The sequence below is a fragment of the Mustela erminea genome, chromosome 21 (assembly GCF_009829155.1).
Source record: "Mustela erminea isolate mMusErm1 chromosome 21, mMusErm1.Pri, whole genome shotgun sequence".
In the NCBI taxonomy this organism is placed as follows: Eukaryota; Metazoa; Chordata; class Mammalia; order Carnivora; family Mustelidae; genus Mustela; species Mustela erminea.
In genome coordinates this window covers 4457630-4479582 of record NC_045634.1, presented here as the reverse complement: position 1 = coordinate 4479582, position 21953 = coordinate 4457630, and the positions used below count along the sequence as shown (strand labels likewise).

The window sequence follows — 21953 nt, the reverse complement described above, 5'->3', positions numbered from 1 at the left end:
GTTAGCAAGTTCAAAAGCTAGAAATAAAAGGCCAGTAGGCTGGAAACCTAGTAAGAACTGACATTATACTTTAGGTCTAGAAATCATCAATTTAGAGATCCAGGGTGAGCTGACGCTACAGTTTCAGTACAAAGGTAATCATCTGGCGAATTCTTTCTTACTAAGGGTGTGGTCAATCCTTTTGCTACATTCAGGACTTCACCTGATTGCACGAGGCCCATCCACATTATGGAGGACGTTCTGCTTTATTCAAAGTTCACTGTTTTAGATTAATCTTATTCAGAAACGACCTCACAGGGGCACCTGGGTGAGTCAGGGGGTTAGAGCCTCTGCCTTCAGCTCAGGTCATGATCCCAGAGTCCTGGGATCGAGCCCTGCATCAGGCTCTCTGCTCTATGGGGAGCTGGCTTCCCCCTCTCTCTCTGCCTGCTGCTCTGCCTACTTGTGATCTCTCTCTGTCAAATCTTTAAAAACAAACAAACACACAAACAAACAAAACGACTTCACAGGAATTCCCAGAAAAAATAACTATCTGGGCCATGTGGCCCTGTCAAGTTGACATAAATTGTAAGTTGGGGTTTTACCACAATGTCTACCATTATTCAGTAGTTCTTTTATCAATGTCTTTCATTTTAAAATTAGTTTTATTTTTCACTTACATTTATTTCCTGAGCACTTCCAAGGAATTTTTAAACAGACTGTATGAAGGTAGACCATTAAACTACTACTGAACATATCTCTGGGGTCATATTCTCTGGGTTTGAGTTTTAATGCTACATTTACCAGAGAATTTCCCAAGATAATAATTTAAATACTCTAAATCTCTATTTCCTGATATATAAAGGGAGATAATGGTAACATTAGAATGGTTTAAAGAACTGGAAAGATTGGCTATATGTATAATTTTTATATATATGTACATATGTATTTATATATACACACACACACATATAAAGCTCTTAGAACAATATGTGGCACCTATAGGCAGTATATACAGTCTTTTCATTCAATTTGGATTTTGTGTTTTTCTATCCTATATTTTATGTTTATATTTCATATACTCCATGTTTATTCCTTTCAAATTATTATTATTTTAGAATATATATAGTTCTTTCAAGCCAAACGATTCTTGAACAGTGGGTGGGGATTAATGACTTTTATTACACTTTTGCTTTATTATAAGAAATTGCCAATCATGGGTTGCCTGGATGGCTCAGTTGGTTAAGTGTCTGCCTTCAGCTCAGGTCACGATTCCAGGGCCCTGGAATCAAGTCCCGCATTGGGCTACTTGCTGAGCAAGTCCAAAGTCAGGCTTCCTGCTCAGTGGGGAGTCTGCTTCTCCCTCTGCCTGCTGCTCCTCAGCTTGTGTGCTCTCTCTTTCTCTGACAAATAAAATCTTGAAAGAGAGAGAGAGAGGGAAGGAAGGGAGGGAGGGAGGAAAAAAGGAAGGAAAGAAGGTAAAGAAAGAAAAAAGAAAGAGAGGGCAGGAGGGAGGGAGGAGGGAAAGAAGGAAGGGCCAATTATCTAAAAATGTTTGCATCCTTCTCTAAGAGAAGATGTCAATGAGACACCTGCTCAGGCTCAACTGCATGGAAGGGGATGTACATACCCTTTCCCCCTTACTCTAAAATCAAATAAATTAGTATGGGGCCCTTACGAGCCCCCATTCAGAGCTAGGAAGGGAATCAACTATTAGAGTTTCATCCACTTTGGTATTTTCATGAGCAAGACATAAACCTGTTAAACCACTGACAGAATTGTTTGCTTCAACATCTGGTGGCATTTGACGTAATAGTGACTCTCATGAAAAATACAGATTGAAGACGCCTGTTTACACACTTCTTCTATCTTTCATTTGGTTGAAAGTTCACAATATTTGACAACTATTGTTTTTGGACTTGGTTGTAATTGTGTCTGGCTACTATCTTCAATTAGGATGAGATTAGAGTCTCTTTCTTCCTTTTGTGGTTTGCTTGTTTTATATATTGGGAAGAATATTTCACATTAGGAAGAAATGGTTTTTAGTAAAAACAAAACAAAAAAAACCCTCAATTCTGAAGTTCTAGATTGGTATAGAATTACAGATTGGAAATTATTTTGTTTCACTAATTGCCCCATTGCCCTTCAACTTCCAGTTTTGCTGTGGGAAAATTTCATGCCATTCTGCATTCTGGTCATATATAAGAAACCAATTTTTAAAATATCAATCTAGAAATCATCTTAAGTAATTCTTTTTGAAAAGATTTTTTAATATATTTATTTATTTATTTATTTATTTATTTATTTATTTATTTATTTATTGGAGAGAGAGAGCGAGAAAGCACACAAGCAGGGGCAGAGGGAGAAGAAGGAGCAGACTCCCCGCTGAGCAGGGAGCACAATGTGGGGCTCAATCCCAAGACCCTGAGATCATGACCTGAGCTGAAGGCAGAGTCTTAACCAACTGAGCCACCCAGGTGTCCCAGTCTTAAATAATTCTGAGAATTTTTCTTAAATTGTTTTATGAGTTATTCAGTCTAATTTTCTCTATTTATTCATACTGAGACTTCTATCATCCATATTGTTACTTTATTTTTTTAAATGTTTTATTTACTTGAGAGAGAATAAGTATGAGGGAGGGCCAGAGAAAAAGGGAGAAGCAAACTTCCTGCTAAGCAGGGACCCCTATGTAGAGTTCTATCCCAAGATCCTGAGATCACCACCTGAGTGGAAACCCAGATGCTTAACCAACTGAGTCTCCCAGGGGGGCAGCCATGTTATTATTTTAATTCCATTCCTTATCTCTCAAATTTCTGTCATCTATTTTTGTTCTTTCTTTTTGTGTAATTTCTGGAATTTTATCCTTTGAAATTTCTATTGAATTTTTACATTTTTATTATCCTACTTTTCATTTCCAACAACTGTTACTTATCCCCTCAAAGTTATTTTTAAAATATCACTTCATTCTTATTTTGTGGATAAAATATTTTTTCTACCATGTGTCTTCCTCACCCTCTGTATTCTTTGGTACTTCAAACTTGAAAATTTTGATTTATTCATGTCTCTACCTTTCATACTAACTTATTTCATCATATGTTTAGTGCCTCTTCATATTAGCAGTTGAGCATTTAATAGCTTATTTCAACATCTCTATGACTACATATGGAGTTTATGAACTTTTGTCTTTACACAGAGTAATTTTGTCTGGGTTGTTGGTTGGGAAAACCCTACTGTTAATGTGGTTAGTTTTTGTTCTTATTGTTTGTTTTTTTATTTTGGCTGGTTTGATTCCCTCCTGAAGAGGAGGTCTTCCAATATACTTCTTAGAATGTGTAACACTGGTTCCCAATATCCAATGTGCCAGGTTTAACTTAATCACACTAGTTTAGTGTGGTTTTCCTCCTCTATTGGGAAATACAATAGAACATCCGTGCGTGGTGTCCCCATTTCATAGACTCCCCAAGGAAAACAGCTTTCAACAATCTGTCAGTCTACATCAGAGACAATTAGTTAAGAAAGGAAATGAAGGTTTCTTACTTACTTACACAACTTACTTTCAACCAGTTATCTTCTTAGGTCCACCTTTAAAAACCCTAGGGGAACTGGATGTGCAATTCCAGAAACATCTGAATAGTGCTGCAGTATTTCAAGTTTCCTATAGTCTATCCCAATTACTAGTTTAGAATTCAGGTTCTTAAACCAGCTATCTGCTATTCGTTGTCCATTGTTACTACTCCTTTCCTGTTTTTTTGTTTGTTTGTTTGTTTGTTTGTTTCTGTATGTTTTTGCCATTTTAAAAATCCATTTTCATTTTAGGGGGGTTTAAAGAAGGGATGAGTAAATGCATGTGACCAAGATGCTTTCAACAGATAAGCCCTTTACTGTATTTTGTTTGGTTTCTATCTACTTTTCAACTCTGGTTATGAAGAAGTTGTTTACCTCGTTTATAAGGTTTTTCTGTTTACTTTAAAAACTATACCAATATATCTAAAGTTTAAGCTTTTATTTTTTCTGTTTCTTTTAAAAATCTGATATAGTAAAGATATTAATTCTATATATCTGTGCTTGTAAAAGCACTGGTCATATATGAAAGAATGCCTAACCAAACTTAAAGATAAGTCTACTAAATTCAGGATGAAAAACAATTATCGAGTTACTTCATGAAAAATAAAATTCACAAACACATATCAATACTTATTTATCTCCATTCCTGCAGTGATAATTCTGGTTTCTTCTTTCGTTCTGAAATTTTTGTCTCTATTTTACTTCATTATTACATTTTGTTTTGTACTCAGATTTTCCATCATTACCTTGCTCCACTACATTAGAAACTATAGTGAGCAACTATTAATAGTAGTAATTTTTATTGATCAGTTTTTTAATTTGTCCACATACTAAGTAATTTCTACTTATAAACTTTTTAAATCTTTGAAATAACTGTATGAATTAGGTAGGTAATATCATTATTATTTTTTTTATTATTATTATTTTATAGATAAGAACATTTAAACAGAGAAAGGTTATGTTATTTGCCCAGGTTCTTGTGGGTAAAACAGACAATTGGGACAGCATGTTATCTGTATGTTGTCTAATCTCTAACTTCTTGCTGATTCTGGAGGGGGATGACTTCAAGTGCTGTGTTATTTGTCTTTTCCAAAGTTATGTCCATCCCTTCAGGTTCTTCCTCTGCCACAGAGCAGTATTCATGCCTCTTTTAAAGTTTTTCAATTTACTTATGTGATAGTGCTCTATTTCACAAGTGAAAATTGTTTCAATTGTATCTTATATTGTATCTCAATATGCAGGTGATTTCCAGGTTGGCATAAAGTTTGGGGTCACATGTGCTTTGGTGAGTGCTGTGAAGTGTGTAAACCTGATGATGCACAGACCTGTACCCCTGGGGATAAAAATATATGTTTATAAAAAATAAAAAATTAATTTAAAAAAAATGAAATTTTCATCTCTCTATATAATTACACTTTATCATTTTTTTGAGTTTCAGAAAGTGTAGTTTTATTAATCTGTTTTCATACCACTTATTATCAAAATAAATAAAAGCAAATTGAAGCAATAAGGAGACAGAGTTCATCAAAAATTCTATTCAGGTTTCATTCATAATTATTTTGTTTTACTTCTCTTCAATGTGATATCTAATTGTGATGACAGTGTGTGGACAGATACTCATTTATTTAACCACCGATGATAAAATATAAAGTTGTAGAAATGAAGAGGAAGTTAGGATACATATAGATATAGGTATATACATATATATATCTCAAAAAAACCTTGAGAAATATGCTTACTTTTGTATGTAAGCATTTATAGTCAAAGTGTAATTTTTCAAAACTGTAGTACATTCATGCAAACTGGTTACTTAATGTGAAAATATAAATATGAAAATATGACATAATTGTATAAAATATGTACATTTTAAGTTTATGCATATATATATATGAAAAACTATAGAGCAGTATACATCAAAATGATCACAGTGGAGGGGCGCCTGGGTGGCTCAGTGGGTTAAAGCCTCTGCCTTCTGCTCAGGTCATGGTCCCAGGGTCCTGGGATAGAGCCCCGCATGGGGCTTTCTGCTCAGCGGGGAGCCTGCTTCCCCTTCTCTCTCTGTCTGCCTCTCTGCCTACTTGTGATCTCTCTCTCTGAAATAAATAAATAAAATCTTTAAAAAAAATGATCACAGTGGATACCACAGCAATGTGCATTTACCTTTAGAAAATAACATTATGGTCTATGCTTTTTTCCTTGAAAAATGCATACGTTTAATATTTTAATAGATGTTAACATGCATATTATTTAATTGTAAATAATAGTAAGTGTAACATGATGTGTATTATCCTCTTAATAGCAAAATGGAAATTTCAAAGAGGCATATGTGGTTGTTTCATTTTTTGTTTGAAAAAATATATTTGTAAATCTACATTTGTAACTAGATATAGAAAAAGAATTGGAACAAATAATCCAAAATTCTAAGCACTATTTCTAGATGATGATCTTTGGAATAATTTCTTCCCTCTTTTCTATTTTTAATTTTTTATCAAATAATAAAGACAACATGTATTGTCAAGGAAAACATAGACAAACTAATAATAAGCAAATTTGGATATCATTATATTAGTATTATGCAAATTTGGTAACAATGAAACTGTGTTCATATGCATAAAAACACCTCCAATTAGGGAAATGTGAGTACTTTGATTTTTAAATTATATGGAATTGTATCTATTACAGTTTCTAAATACTATGAGTAAACAAAAACATATTTAAAATAAGCATCTTACAACAGAAGGTTTTAGTATAGTAGAGTCAATATCAGTTAAATTTTTTCCCAAATATAACACATCTCAATGTGAATAAATTTATTAGAAGTAACACAAAGATTTCGTAAAAGGAGTTACTTACTTTTGATTTCACAAGGATCTTGTAGGACTTTCGTACCAAATGTGGCATAAGAAAATTTTCTTTTGAGGGAGAAAAATCATTTTTATCATTATTTATTTGATAAAGCATGTGCTCATATACAGCTGTAGATTCCAATGGCTCAATGCCATAACTGACATTCTCCAATTGCAAAGATCCCCTAGATAATTAAACACATAAAAAAAAGAAATAAAAAGATAATTAATATAGATTTTCCCCTGAGAATATAAATCACCACTAAATAAGAACATTTCATAGAAATTTAATAGTGGTCTTTGTAGTCTAAAGTCTAAGAATCATCCCTTCTTACATGGATAAACTTTCAAACTTAATTTTACCAATTTCTGTCTATTATGTCATTTAGGATTACTGTGGTTTTAGTATGACTGAGGAATGTGAATATTCCTCATACTAGGGGGAGTTTTCCTGCATAAATTCTATGACTGCAAGCCTGGGATGGAGACAAAGAGATAAGAAAAATGATGAGGAGGAAGAGATAAGTATATGAGAAGAAATAACCAAAGTCTATTTTCTTTGCTTTCACTCTATCCTTCAAGATGTTTCTAAAAATTAGAGAGTCATGCAAAATTTTCCATCATGTACGCCTCTGGAATATGCCATTACCTGAGTCCAGAACAGATGCTAAGCGTCACAGCTGATTTTGGAACTTCTGTGGCATATCCTTGATAAAAGCAATGGCCCTAAATGGGAGTATATGAAGATACATTTATGAATGATTTTAAATAAAGTTTTTGGTTTACCGTTACTTCCTAGTCATCATCAAACATTCAGATTTAATCATTACCATATATTATTCACCAGATATCCCACTTCCTTGTTACCTACCCATAGCCTATTTCTCTTAAACCACTTTTACCTACAAGTAATGACTCTTGCTGTTCTTCTGCAAAATAATTCTTGCTATAATTCTAAGTTTTTGAAGAATAACTTTCTTATCTTTTCTTTCTCAGCCACAATTTTCTTGTTTTTTTTTTCTAACTTGTAAACATTTTTTCTGCTTTACTCTGTTCTATGATCTTAGTTTATTTTACAGTATTATGTTTAATGACTCAGATTTTTTTCTTCTATCAGGTTAATTTTTTTATTTGAGTATAGTTGACATTCTTGAATATATAATCTATAACTCCTAACTCAATATAAATAATATTAATTTGACTTCCAATGTTAACATTTCACTTTTTTTCTAAGTTACCCAAAAGTATCCTGATATTTCCTCATTTTTATTTCTCTTTAATATCTCACCATATTATTCAATCTATTTAATATTTCACCATCATTAGTTCAAGCTCTCTGTACCATGAACTTTCACAGCATGAGTTTATCCAGGCCTGCCCCTAATATTCTCATTCAGTGAATATTCCCTTTTCCTGCCTTAAAATTTTGCTGATATCTAGAGTCCAACCTATTCCTTTAATGCTGTGCTATAAAAACTTCAGTGTTATCACATTCTCGCCTATGAGTTAGTTTATAAGTTATTCCTCCCAGACATACCTCTCCATCAGGAACCATTCATTTTTTCTTAAAACTAGGCTTACCTCCCATCCACCACCCAGTAATAGTGGCAGAGCATCCTCTGACCCAGACCAAGGAGCAGCAGCAACTACCTCTTCCTGCACTAGTTCCAGCAGACTATGCTACAATTCCTTCACAAAAAGGTATAAGGCAAACCATGTCCCAACCTTCTACCCAGCAGCAGAGAGTAGTTCAGTCTCTGTAGCTTCTGGCCTTGTGCCAGGGGAGAAAATGAGCCTCAGAAGATAAATTCTCAACACTCCCAACACAAAGCACAAAAAATGACCCAGATAAGAACTTTCCTCACCCATGGGGCACTAACAGAGAGAGTGAGACATGAACTGACAAGGTTAGAGAAGAGACAGAATAAATGTTCTCTATCCCATGGGACCTTCATCAACCAACCCCACCTAGCAATACCAAGACCCAGGAAAGTAGATTTTACCACTAGAGGCTGCAGCAGCAAAGATCAAACGGGCATTTGAGAAGAGCCAGAAGAATGAATCACAATAGTATTAACCCCCCCAAAAAGTGAAATTTTTATTGGTACAACAAACCACAATAAATCTAAACTTAACCTGGGTTACTGTCTAAAAACTAGATTTGAATGCTAAGAATACAACCAAAAATCATATGCCAAACCAAGAACAAAGAAAATCACAAGAATGAGGAAAAAAAAAAAAAAAAAAAAAAAAACCAACTGATAACAATATTGAGATGAGTCACATGTTGGAACTAACAGACTTTAAAGTAGCTGTGAAGATATTGCTTCTGTAACCAATTACAAATAATGTTGAAAAAATTAAAGAGCAGAAAATAAATAGAAGCCATAAAAAAGAAAAATATTTTAACTAAACAATATAATAAACAAACCTACAAAAAAATATTTGATAGGCTCATAAGTAGAGTGGAGATGGCAAGGACAGAATCAGTGAATTTGAGAACAGATCAACAGAAGTTGATCTGTATATAATAGAAGTTGATCAATATGTAAAACAGAGAAAAATGAACTAAGAAAGTGAATAGAGCCTCAAGGAACTTGGAACAATAACAAAAGATCTAAAATACATATCAGAATCTGACAAGAAGAACAGAAAGAATTTGGGGCTAAAAAGTATTTAACAAAATAAAGGCTAAAACTCTGACCAGAAAGATGGTGGAACAGGAAGCCCTGAACCCTCCATCCCTAAAAAAAACAAAAGCAAAAAAACAAAAACAAAGCAAAACAAAACAAAAAACTAATTCAGCAGCAATTCACAGACATATTTCCTTTATAAGGAAACAGAAACTAATAAAAGGCCCCTGCAAACTCTGGAAGAATGCAAAATCAGACTCACCCAGCCAATCTGAAGATTTGGCATACCCTTTCAACAAGGACATTGCCCCAGTCCACTGCAATATGATCACAAAAAGACACTCTGGCTCCCAGCTTGACCCGGAGCACGAGAAGGGTTTGTCCATGTCTAGTGCCCCAATTTTTCTGGAGGGGTTATCCAAAGAACTAGAACCCATTTCACCTGTCTTGGAGCTCTAATAGATTCAGCAAAATCTAGCCAAAATCCAGGCAAAAATGGAGATGGTGACTTAGGCTAGTAGACACTATTGATTTCTCCCCCTGTGTCCCCACTAAACACAGAGTAAATGGACAAAAAGATGCCAGCTTTGCTTCTCCCTGGGGAAGAAAAAGTTGATCCATGCATGCAGTTTTCTTACTTCACCAAAAGTTCCCAAAGAATTGGCATCTGTCTCACCAATCCTGCAGTACAGACAGACCAAGAATGGTAGAATTGCCAGGGTGAGAATAGAGGCAGAAGCTTGTGAGGGCAGATGCTACTGATTCTCTCTCCTGCCTGACACAGAGCAGAAAAAGACAGATGCATGTTTCCTTTTGAAGAGATAAAAGATTTGGTAGAGACCCCCATAATCATTGGCCAGGATGACTTGTTAGGATCCTCTTATGTGCAGGGCCCATCAGTAAAGACAATTGCTAGTTCAAAGCAATTAATTTTGCCTAAAGAGCAGAAACCAAAGCAGAGTCAAGTAAAATGAAGGATCAGGAAAAGAAGTTTCAAACAAAAGAAGATATCTCTGGAAACCAATTCTAATGAAGTTAATTTAAATAGTTTACTTCACAGAGAATTAAAAATGCTCAAAGAGGTCAAGGGAGCAATGCTTGAACAAAGTGGGAATTTCAAAAAAGGATAGAAAATATTTTCTTAAAGTATGAAACAGATGATAGAATTAAGATGGAGGAGGGGAAGGGGACCCTGAACTTGCCTTATCCCTTGAACATTGCTAGGTAAATATCAAATTATTCTGAACACCCAATAAATCAATCTGAGGACAGAGAACAAACTGCACATCTACAGGTAGAGAGAAACAGCCACATTGTGGAATATAGGAACTGCACAGATTTGATTTGGGGGAGAAGAGAACTGTGGGTGCTGTGAAGGGGAGGGAACCCTGATTACGGAGAGAGGAGTGAGAGAGAAAGAGAGGGAGAGAAAAAGAGTGAAAGTGTGCACAAGGGATTGCACAAGAAAAACTGTCCCAAAACCACTGACTGAGAAAAGGAGAGAGGCTGATTACTACAAGTTTTTGTAAGCAGCAGAGCTCAAAGGATGAAGATTTAGAAGTCCACACATCACTGGGGTGGTGCCTGGTGGGCTTAGCAAGTGGGGAAGGTGGGCAAAAGTCCAGGAATAGGCAGCACGGTCTGAGAATCCCATGGGTTGAATGGGGAAAAACAGTTCCCCTTCTTTGAGTGCATTTGGGAGTGTTGGAATTGCCTTTCTAAGGACGAAATAATTAGTAGTGTCCGACTCCTGCCCGACACTGTGCTGCCTTGTTCACTAGCACAGAGACAGAGACACCAGCTGAGGGCAGTAAACCTTAACTTTACCATAAACTCTGAACTGCTGTGTGGTCATATGACTGGTTTCAGGGACAAACTGGCACTGACCAGAGTGTGGCAAGACCCCTAACAGATCAGCATGTGTCCTGGAGCACCTGGGTGGCTCAGTTGGTTAAGCATCCAACTCTTGATTTTGGCTCAGATCATGATCTCATGGCCCTGAGATTAAGCCCCACATGGAATTTTGTGCTCAGCAGGGAGTCTGCTTAAAATTCTCTAACTCTCTCTCTCCTTCCCACTCTGCCCCTTCTCCCATAAATTAATTTAAAAATATTTTTAATAAAATATCTATACTACCCAAGGCAACCTGTACATTTAATGTACTCCCTATCAAAATGCCAACATTTTTCACAGAGCTAGGTTAAACAATCCTAAAATTTGTATGGGAAAACAAAAGACCCCAGATAGCCAAAGAAACCCTGAAATATAAAAGCAAAGCTTAGAGACATCATGATTCCATGCATCAAGATATATTACAAAGCTGTAGTCATCAAGACAGTATGCTACTGGCACAAAAACAGATATATAGGTCAATGGAACAGAAGAGAAAACCCAGAAATGGATCTATAATTCTATAGTCAATTAATCTTTGACAAAGTAGGAATAAAAGTCTTTTTCCAATAGAAAAGAAACAGTCTCTTCAACAAATGGTATTGGGAAACTGGACATCAGCCTGCAAAAGAATGAAACTGGAACACTTTCTTACACCATAAACAACAATAATCAAAATAGCTGAAGGAGGGATGCCTGGGTGGCTCAGTTGGTTAAGTGGCTGCCTTCGGCTCAGGTCATGATCCCAGTGTCCTGGGATCGAGTCCCACATCAGGCTCCTTGCTCAGCAGGGAGCCTGCTTCTCCCTCTGCCTCTCCAGGCCTCTCTGCCTGTGCTCGCTCGCTCTCTCTCTCCCTCTATCCCTGACAAATAAATAAATAAAATCTTAAAAAAAAAATAGCTGAAAGACCTAAATGTAAGATAGGAAGCCATCAAAATCCTAAAGAAGAACACAGGCAGAAACTTCTTTGACACTGACCACAGCAACTTCTTTCTAGACACTTTTCTGGAGGAAAGGGAAACAAAAGAAAAATTGAACAAGATAAAAACCTTCACAGTGAAGGAAATAATCAACAGCACTAAAAGGCAGCCTATGGAATGGGAGAAGATATTGGAAAATGACATATCTGATAAAGGATTAGCATCCAAAATATACAAAGAACTTATCAAACTCAACAGCTGAAACCAATAGTCCAACTACAAAATGGGCAGAAGACATGAATAGGTATTTTTCCAAAGAAGATACCAGAGGGTTTATGGACAAATGAAAAGATGTTCAACATCACTTATTTTCAGGTAAATACAAATCAAAACCACAATGAATTGCCACTTCACACCTGTCAGAATGGCTAAAATTAACAAATCGGAAAACAACAAATGTTGGCAAATATGCAGAGAAAGTGTAACCTCTTACACTGTTGGTGGGAATGCAAATTGGTGCAGTCACTCCAGAAAACAGTACAGAAGTTCCTCAAAAATTTTAAAATAGAACTACCCTATGACCCAGGAACTGCCCTGCTAAGATTTTGCCCAAAGAATACAAAAATACAGATTTTAAGCGGTACATGCACCCTGATGTTTATAGCAGCATTACTATGAAAAGAACCCAAATGTCCATCAGCTGATGAATGGATAAAGAGAAGATATGATGTGATTTTTTAATATATAACGGAATATTACTCAGCCATCAAAAAATGAAATCTTGCCATTTGCATGAGGTGGATGGATCCAGAATCTATTATGCTAAGAAAAATATGTCAGTAAGGAAAAGACAAAAACTATATGATTTCATTTATAAGTGGAATTTAAGAAACAAAACAGATGAACATATGGGAAAGGAAAAAAAGGGAGTGGGGAGAGAAACAAACCATAATAGATTTTTATTTTTTTCATAAGAGCCTCTTAGAACACACTGAGGGTTGATGGAGGGGAAGTTGGTGGGGGATGGGTTAAATGGGTGATTTATATTAAGGAGGACACTTGCTATGATGATCACTGGGTGTTATACGTAAGTGCTGAATCACTAAATTCTCCTAAAACTAATACCACACTTTACTATGTTAACTAACTAGAATTTAAATAAAAACTTGAAAAAAATAAAGTACCAAACAGAAATCACAGAGCTGAAAATAACTGAACCAAAAAATTCACTAGAAAGTTTCAATAATAAACTAGATTAAGCATAAGAAAAAACAACTGAACTCAAAGACAGTTCAGAGTAGGAAAAAGAAACAGATTGAAAGAGTGAAGAAAACTTAGGGGACTTATGGAACACTATCAAGAAGAACAATATACACATAATAGGAGGCTCAGAAAACAAAGAGAGAGAAGGAAAGAAAAATGTGACATGATAAAGGAGTTAGCTAGTGTTGTAGTGATAATCCTATTGAAATATATAAATGCATCAAATCCAAAAACTATATACCTTAAGCTTACACAATGTTATGTATCAAATATATATTTTTAAAAAACAGAAAGCTTATTCAAATAAATAATGTCTTGAAACCCTCCAAATGTATAGAAGAAAATTAATATCCAGATATAAAAGTTCAAAAGACAGCAAATAAAATGTTCCTAAAGAAATTCACATTGAGATATATTATAATTAAATTGTCAAAAGTGAAATATAAAGAGAAAATTTTGAAGGCAGCAAGAGAAAAGGGATTTATCATATATAATGGAAGAACATTAAGACTTTCAGTAGATTTTTCAGCAGAAACCTTGCAAGCCAAAAGTCTGTGAGATGATATATTCAAAGTACTGAGAAGAAAAAAAGTCAACCAAAAATATACACTACAAATCTGAAGAAATGAATAAGAGACTTCTGTTTCCTGGTTCTGCATGTGAGGAGCTTGGAAGTCAACACTCTACCATAACAGAATGCAAAAACCTGAACAGACTGAAAAATCAACAAGTCTTATTGGATTTGCAAGAGAGGCAAGGACCCAAGGCAAAAATGACATACTCCAGGGTTGGAGAGAACACAGAGAGTTGCAGATTACTGAAGTAGAGAATCAGTAGTGAAAAGTGCTGCTGGAACCAGTACCAGGGCATGTAATCCCGATTATTTTTTTTAAGATTATTTTTAAGATTATTATTATTTTTTAAGATTTTTAAGATTTAAGATTACTATTATTTTTTAAGATTTTTAAGATTATTTGCCAGAGAGAGAGATCACAAGTAGGCAGAGAGGCAGGCAGAGAGAGAGAGAAAAGCAGGCCCCCTGCTGAGCAGAGAGCCCAATGTGGGACTCGATCCCAGGACCCTGGGACCATGACCTGAGCTGAAGGCAAAGACTTAACCCTCTGAGCCACCCATTGGCCCCTGTCATCCTGATTATAACTGATGAAATGTTAGATCAGTATGGACAAATCTGGAAAAAAAATTCCAGAGAACTCACGAGGAAGCCCCCACAATTTTGCAAGATTTACCTACAGGAGCTTGACAAAGGTGCCACAGTAAATATCAGAGAAAAAAAGCCCTCATATTATCAGCAATGGGAGGGGAAAAGAAACCATTCTGAAATACATCAGATACTCTGTTCATAAGAGGGCCTGCATTCAGGGGAAATAAAACTGAGAAACACCTGTGAATGCAAAGGCATAAGTTCACTACAAAATTGAGACTTAATCATAAGATTGTAGGATACCTCCTCTCTCCCCACATCTCACCAACACTAAATATATTTGTAGCAGTTTCTTGTACCCAACTAACAAGAAAAAGGTTACAAGGCATACAAAAAGTCAAAAAAACAATTTGAGGAGAAAGAGTAAGCATCAGAATCAGACATGGTAAAGGATGTTTCCCAAGTCAGGGTAGCTCTCACCACTATACCTACATGACAAGACATACAAATGAGAGTTTATCAAGTAGAAATGAAAGGGTGCTAAACAATGATATAAGGGCATAAAAATGAATGAAACTCATTGGTAAGGGTAAATATATAGAAAATTCTGAATACTCTATTTTTGAGATACTGGTGGGTAAATCACTTTTAATTCTAATACGAATGTTAAAAGGCAAAATATTAAAACTATAACTAAAATATGTTAAAAAATACATAAATATAAAATAATGTAAATTGTGACATTAATAACATATGTGTGAGGGGGAGTTATAAATTTATAATTTTTTTATGTAATTGAAGTTATTTGTTTAAAATACACTGTCATAGCTATACAGTATTTCATGTAAGCCACATGGTAACCAAAATGAAAATACCAATAGAAATTACACAAAAGGAAAAGACTAGGAAATAAAAAGATAAAAAAAAAATCAATAAAACACAATAGAAGACAGGAAGATAGGAAAAGACAGACAAAATAACTACAAAACAAACACAAAACAATTAATAAAATTTTAATACTAAATAACTTCACTATCAATAGTTTAAATGTAAACTCCATAAACAAAAGACATACAGTGGCTGAGGAAAAAATACACACACACACACACACACAAATTGGGCATGGAGCCTACTTAGAAATAAACAAAAGCTAAAACCAGAAGAATAAACTAAAGCCAAAGTAGCAAAAATAAAGAAATAACAAATATTAGAGCAGAAATAAGTAAATAAAAAGGGCAACCTTCTCAGTTTCCCCTCTTTCTGTGGGAGCTTTGTATTACCACTCAAGAAGAAGAAGAGGAAAGAAGAAGAAGGGGAAGGAGGAGGGGGAGTGGACAAAGAGGAAGAAGAAGAAAGAAGAAAGTAACAGAAAAAAATCATGAAACTTAGTCGCTTTTATGAACTTAATAAATGAAACTGACAATGGGCACCTGGGTGGCTCAGTCATTAAGCATCTGCCTTCTGCTCAGTTCATGATCCCAGGATCCTGGGATTGAGCCCCACGTTGAGCTCCCGGCTCTATGGGAAGCCTGCTCCTCCCTCTCCCACTCCCCCTGCTTGTGTTCTGTCTCTCACTGTCTTTCTCTGTCAAATAAATAAATAAAATCTTAAAAAAAAAAAAAACTGACAAATCACCAGCCAAAACAAGAAAAAAAGAGAAAGCACAAATAGACAAAATGAGAAATGGAAGCAAAGAAATTAAAACTGAGGTCATAAAAATAAAAAGGATCAAAAAAGAGTACTATTAATAATTATACACCAACAACTGATTATTATAGAAAATGGACATGTTCTTAGAAACATGTTACCTACCAAGACTGAATCATGAATAGAAATTTTTTTTTAAGATTTTATTTATTTATTTGACAGAGATTACAGGTAGGCAGAGAGAGAGGAAGGGAAGCAGGCTTTCTGCTGAGCAAAGAGCCCAATGCGGAGCTCCATCCCAGGACGCTGGGATCATGACCTGAGTCGAAGGCAGAGGCTTTAACTCACTGAGCCACCCAGACACCCCCATGAATAGAAAATTTGAACAAACCTAAAACAAGCATGGAGTCTTGATAAATCAGTAGTAGAAATCTCATAACAAAGAAAAGCCTCAAGCCAAATGAACTAATAAACTCTTCCAAACATTTAAGTAAAAATCATAACAACATTTCCCATACTTTTCCAAAACATTAAACAGGAAGGAAAACTTCAAAACTATTTTATGAGGACACCATTACCCTGGTATAAACCCCACATAGTCCACAAGAAAACTATAATAACCTTCATGAATATAAACACAAATTCTCAACAAAATACAAGTAAACCAAATATGATGTCATCCAAAAATGTAAAATGATTATACGTCAAGACCAAGCTAGATTATCCTGTAGTGCAAGGATGGTTTAATGCACAAAAATCAATTAACATGATAAACCATATTAATAGTACGGAGTATAAAAATCACACAATCATCTGAATACAGTCAGAGAAAAAATAGCAAAATTCAACATACTTTCATAATAACTCTCAAAAAACTAGGAATAGAAGAAAATTACCTCAATATAATAAAAAGCCTATTTATGAAAGGCTAATTATAAAACTAATGTTATATTCAACAATGAAAAACTGAAAGCTTTTCCTCTAAGATCAGAAACAAAGCAAGGATGCCCATCTCACCAGTTCTATTCAACCTAGGACTGGAAGTTACAGCAATTAGAAAAGAAAAAGAAATAAAAGACATCTAAACCAGAAAGGAAGAAGTAAAATTGTCTTTGTTGGCAGAAGACATGATCTCATATATAGAAAACCCTAAAGATTACACACACACACACACAAGAATTCAATAAAGTTGCAGAATACAACTCAATACACAAAAATGCAATTAGTTGTATTTCTTTACTAACAACTATCTATAAGGGAAATTAAGAAAACAACTCCATCTTCAATGGTGCACACATATGCACACACACACAAACACATACACAAAACCAATAAAATATCTAGGAGTAAATTTAACCACGGCAGTTAAAGACTTGTACTCTGAAAACTAAAAGTGCTGATGAAAGAAATTAAATAAGACACAAAGGGAAAGACATTCTGTGTCCATGGATTGGAAGACATAACATTGTTAAAACTGTTGAATAGGCATTTTCCCGAAGAAGATACACAAATGGCCAACAGGTATATGAAATATACCCAACATCACTGTCATTAGGGAAATATAAGTCAATGGCACAACGAGGTATCACCTCACACCTGTTAGGATGATTATTATCATATTAAAAAAGACCTGAGAATTGCCAAAGATGTAGAGAAATTGGAACTGTTGTACACTGTTAGTGGGAGTAAAATATGGTGTAATTACTACAGAAAACTGAATGAAAGTTCCTCTAAAAACTAAAAAATGAATTACCATATGATCTAGTGATGTCACTTCTGTGCAGTTACTCAAAAGAACTGAAATCAGGATCACAAGGAGATATTGGTATTCTTGTGTTGACAGCAGCACTATCCAAAATAGACAAGATGTGGATACCACCTAATGGTCCACCAATAGATAGGTAGATAAAGAAATGTGGTATATACATCCAATGGAATACTATTCAGCCTTAAAAAAGAAGTAAACTCTGCAATATGTGACATGTATGAACCTTGAGGACATTATGCTAAGCAAAACAAGCCAGTTACAAGAGACAAATATTGCATGATTCCTTTTATAGGAAATATAAATATTTAAAATGTTCAAATTCATACCTCCAAAGACTGGAATGGTTCTTTCCAGGGGTTGGGGAAAGGGGGAAATGGATAGTTACTAACCAATGAGTACAAAGTTCCATTCAAGAAAGATAAGTTCTAGCATCTTCCATAAAACATCATACTTATAGTCAGTAATAATGTTATGTATATGTAAGATTGGTTAAGAGAGTAGAACTCATGCTAAGTATTTTATCACATAAAATAAAATATAAGTAAAAATTAAGAAAAAGAAATATGGCTGAATATTTCACAAATCAATGAATGACATAAACATTTGGATTCCATGAGCTGTGTGAACTGAAAAGATAATGGACCCAAAATAACCCACAACAACAAAAATGCTAATTAGGAATTAGAAAAAACAATAAAAATATCTTCAAAGTAACCTAAGAACAGTGTTACATAACCTATAGAGGAACACCAATTTGAATGATAGCAGATTTCACATCAGAAGTAATTAAGGCTAGAAAGGCTAGAAAGAAATGCCACAGCAATTTCCAAGTACTGAAAGAAACGTACAAACATAAACTCTATTATCTGGGAAATTTATCCAATAAGAATGGAGGAAAAAGAGAGACTTTTTCAGACAAAAGAAAACCAGGAGATTTTATCACTAGCACACATATCCCTAAAGAATATCAGAAAGAAAAAAAAAAAAAAAAGAATATCAGAAAGAAATTCCAAAAATGAGAATGACTATCACAAGAAGATATGGAACATCAAGGATTTGGGAAAACAGAATAGGTAAAAATAGTGGTAAATATAATGGACTATCTTTTCCATCATGAATTTTTAAAATCATATTTAGTAGTTGAAAGAAAAATCATACAATATCATGTGACGTTTGAGATATGGAAAGGAATATTTTGGCAATTATATTTTAAAAATGCAGAAGATAAAGAAACTTATATAGAAATAATTTTTAGTATTTCAGTTGATCTAGTAAAAAGTCCACAACAGTACAGCTATTATAAGTTATATATGTATACTATAATATCTAAAGCAAATGTTAAGAAGACTATAAGGAAAATACATTAAAACACTATAAATAAGTGATGCAATTCTAAAAATATTCAAGTAACAAAGAAGAAGGCAATAAGAGAGGAACAACAGAATGAGAAACACAGGTAAAAAAGAGAGAAATACATGTGTGTTATGGCAAGCAAAATTCTTAACATATAAATAATTAAATGTAAAAGTCTAAAAACACCAAATAAAATACTAAGTGCTAGGATAGATAGGAGAAAAGAAATCACCATGGCCCAACTATTCTTTATAGGAAACTTAACTTCAAACATAATAAGGTAGGTAGATTGAAATTAAAAGGATGGAAGATATATACCATCAAAATATTTATAAAAAATAAAGAGATAAAGTGGACTTATTAGCAAAGAAATCTACTAGGGACAAAGAGACTCACTATATATTCATGAAAGCATAAATCCATCAAGAAGACATGACAATCCTAAATGCATGGGCATCAAAAAATAGAACTTCAAAATATGTGAAGCAAATACTGATAGAGCTAAAAGAGAAAGACAGAAAAACACAATAATAAATGATGGATTAGATACACTGCATTCAGTTATTGATATACTAGACAGAAAATCAGTAAAAATACAGAATTGAACAACAGCATCAATCAACATGATCTACATGACATTTATGGAGGACTCCAACCCAACAGCAGAATACACATATTTTTCAACTATCCAAGAGCATTCATTAACACATATAATATACTGGATCATAAAGCAAACCTTCACCAATTTATAAGAGCTAAAATCATATAGAGTATATTTGCTAACCATAATGAAATCAAATTAGAAATCAGCAGACAACAAGAAAAATCTCCAAACACTTGGAAATTGAACAACACACTTTTTAAAATTCATAAGTCAAACAAGAAGCTTTGAAGGAAAATTTAAAAATATACATAACTGTATTAAAATGAAAATATATTGTTTCAGATTGAGCTCAACCTGTGCTGAACAGGAAATTTTAGCACTAAAATGCTTACTTACAACAGGAAAGAGGAAAGGCTACAGCTTGATGATATAAGTGTTTCCCTCAACAGTTAGAAAAGAATGGGAAAATAAACCCCAAGTAAGGCATAAGTGAAAAAAATAATAAACCTAAGGGCCAATGTTATGACATTAAAAATAAGACAACAGAATGGAAAAAGCTGGTTCTTTGATAAATTCAATACATTGAAAAAATCTCTATCTGGATTGACAAGGTTAAGAAGAGAGAAGACAACAAACATTGATGTCAGAAAAAGAATACTCCCGTAGTCATTAGAAAGATAATAAAGACCATGATAAAATTACACCCCTAAACTCCGCACCTGAGATGGAATGGACCAATTCCTTAAAAACCACAAACCACCAAAACAATAAAACAGATAAATAAGATAGTCGTATAACTATAAATAAACTTAACTGGTAATTAAAAATCTCCTCCCCCCCAACACATAAATCCCCAGTGACTTCAAGGAAGAATTTTACCAAATATCTTAAGAATTACCATGTACTTGACACAACTTCTTCCAGAAAATAGAAGAGAAGGTAATACTTCCCAGCTTAATTTATTAGCCCAATACAAAACTTAGACAAAGTCAGTACAAAAAAAGAAAGCTACAAACTCACAGACCAATATTTCTCACAAAATTTGATGACAACCACAAAACCAAAAAATTGTTAGCAAATTTATTCAGTCAGGAATAAAAAGAATTATATATGAGGACCAAGCTGTAACTTTACTAGATATGCAATACTGTTTTAAATATTTGAACATCAATAGGTGCAATACATCATATTAATAGTCTGAAAAAGATTTATGTGATCTTATCAACTGAGACAGAAAAAGCATTTGATATACTTAAACACACACATTTTGATATTTAAAAAAAGTAGCAAACTAGAAATGGAGATTGTCCTCAACTTTATAAAAAGTATGTTTAAAAACAACCCTACAACTAACATTGTCCTAAATGGTAAAAGAGTAAATAATTTATCCTTAAAATTGGGAAGAAATGAGGGTGTCTGTCCTCACTATTGTGATTCAACACAGTACTGTAAGTTGTAGCAAGCATAGAAAGGCAAAGCAAAGAATAGAAGCACACAGATTGAAAATTAAAAAAAAAAATCCATATTTGTAAATGACAAGTCTATGTAGAAAATCTCAAAGACTCTACCAAAAACACACACACACACACACAAAAAGTTATCATAGAATTAATATGTAACTTCAGCAAGTTTGTAGGACATGAGATTAAAACAAAATGCATTTCTAGATAATAACAAGCATATAAAACTTAAAATACAATACTATCTACAAATGCGTCAAAGAAAATGAAATACATTGGCATAAGCCTAAAAAAGATGTACAGAATCCAAATGTTAAAATTACAAAATGCTAATAAAGACACGTAAAGAAAGACCAAACAAATGGAGAGACTCACTGAATTCATGGATTGGAAGACTCAACATAGTGAAGATGTCCGTTGTCCCCAAACCGATGCATAGGTTTGACATAAGGTCTACCACAATCCTAGCAAGTTTGTTTGTGTGACATAGAGCAGTTTAGTTTAAAATGTATATGAAGGGGTGCTTGGGTGGCTCAGTGGGTTAAGCCTCTGCCTTCGGCTCAGGTCATGATTTCTTGGCCCTCAGATTGAGCCCCATGTTGGGGGGGGGAATCTCTGCTCAGCAGGGAGCCTGCTTCCCCCTCTCCCTCTGCCTGCCTCTCTGCCTACTTGTGATCTCTCTCTCTCTCTCCCTGTCAAATAAATAAAATTTTTAATAAATAAATAAATAAATAAAATTTATATGAAAAACAAAATATCTTCAATAATCTAAAAATCTTGGAAGATAAGAATAAAGTTAGAGGAATCATTATTGTTTACATAAATGCTTAATATGCAAGTAAACTAGAGAAGACAGCATGATA

The 21953-nt window shown here is 34.3% G+C and overlaps 1 protein-coding gene across 1 annotated transcript in view; it reads right to left on the bottom strand.

The window, feature by feature from the left end:
- The window catches only part of LOC116581953 (A disintegrin and metallopeptidase domain 3-like), a 134197-nt gene that overhangs the window by 94281 nt on the left and 17963 nt on the right, over positions 1-21953 (bottom strand). Inside the window, exons 5-6 of the mRNA XM_032329296.1 lie at positions 7039-7115; positions 6397-6574 (exon numbers count right to left, since the gene is read on the bottom strand). Of these exons, the coding sequence (XP_032185187.1) occupies positions 6397-6574; positions 7039-7115 (255 nt within the window). The remainder of the gene's footprint in view (positions 1-6396; positions 6575-7038; positions 7116-21953) is intronic.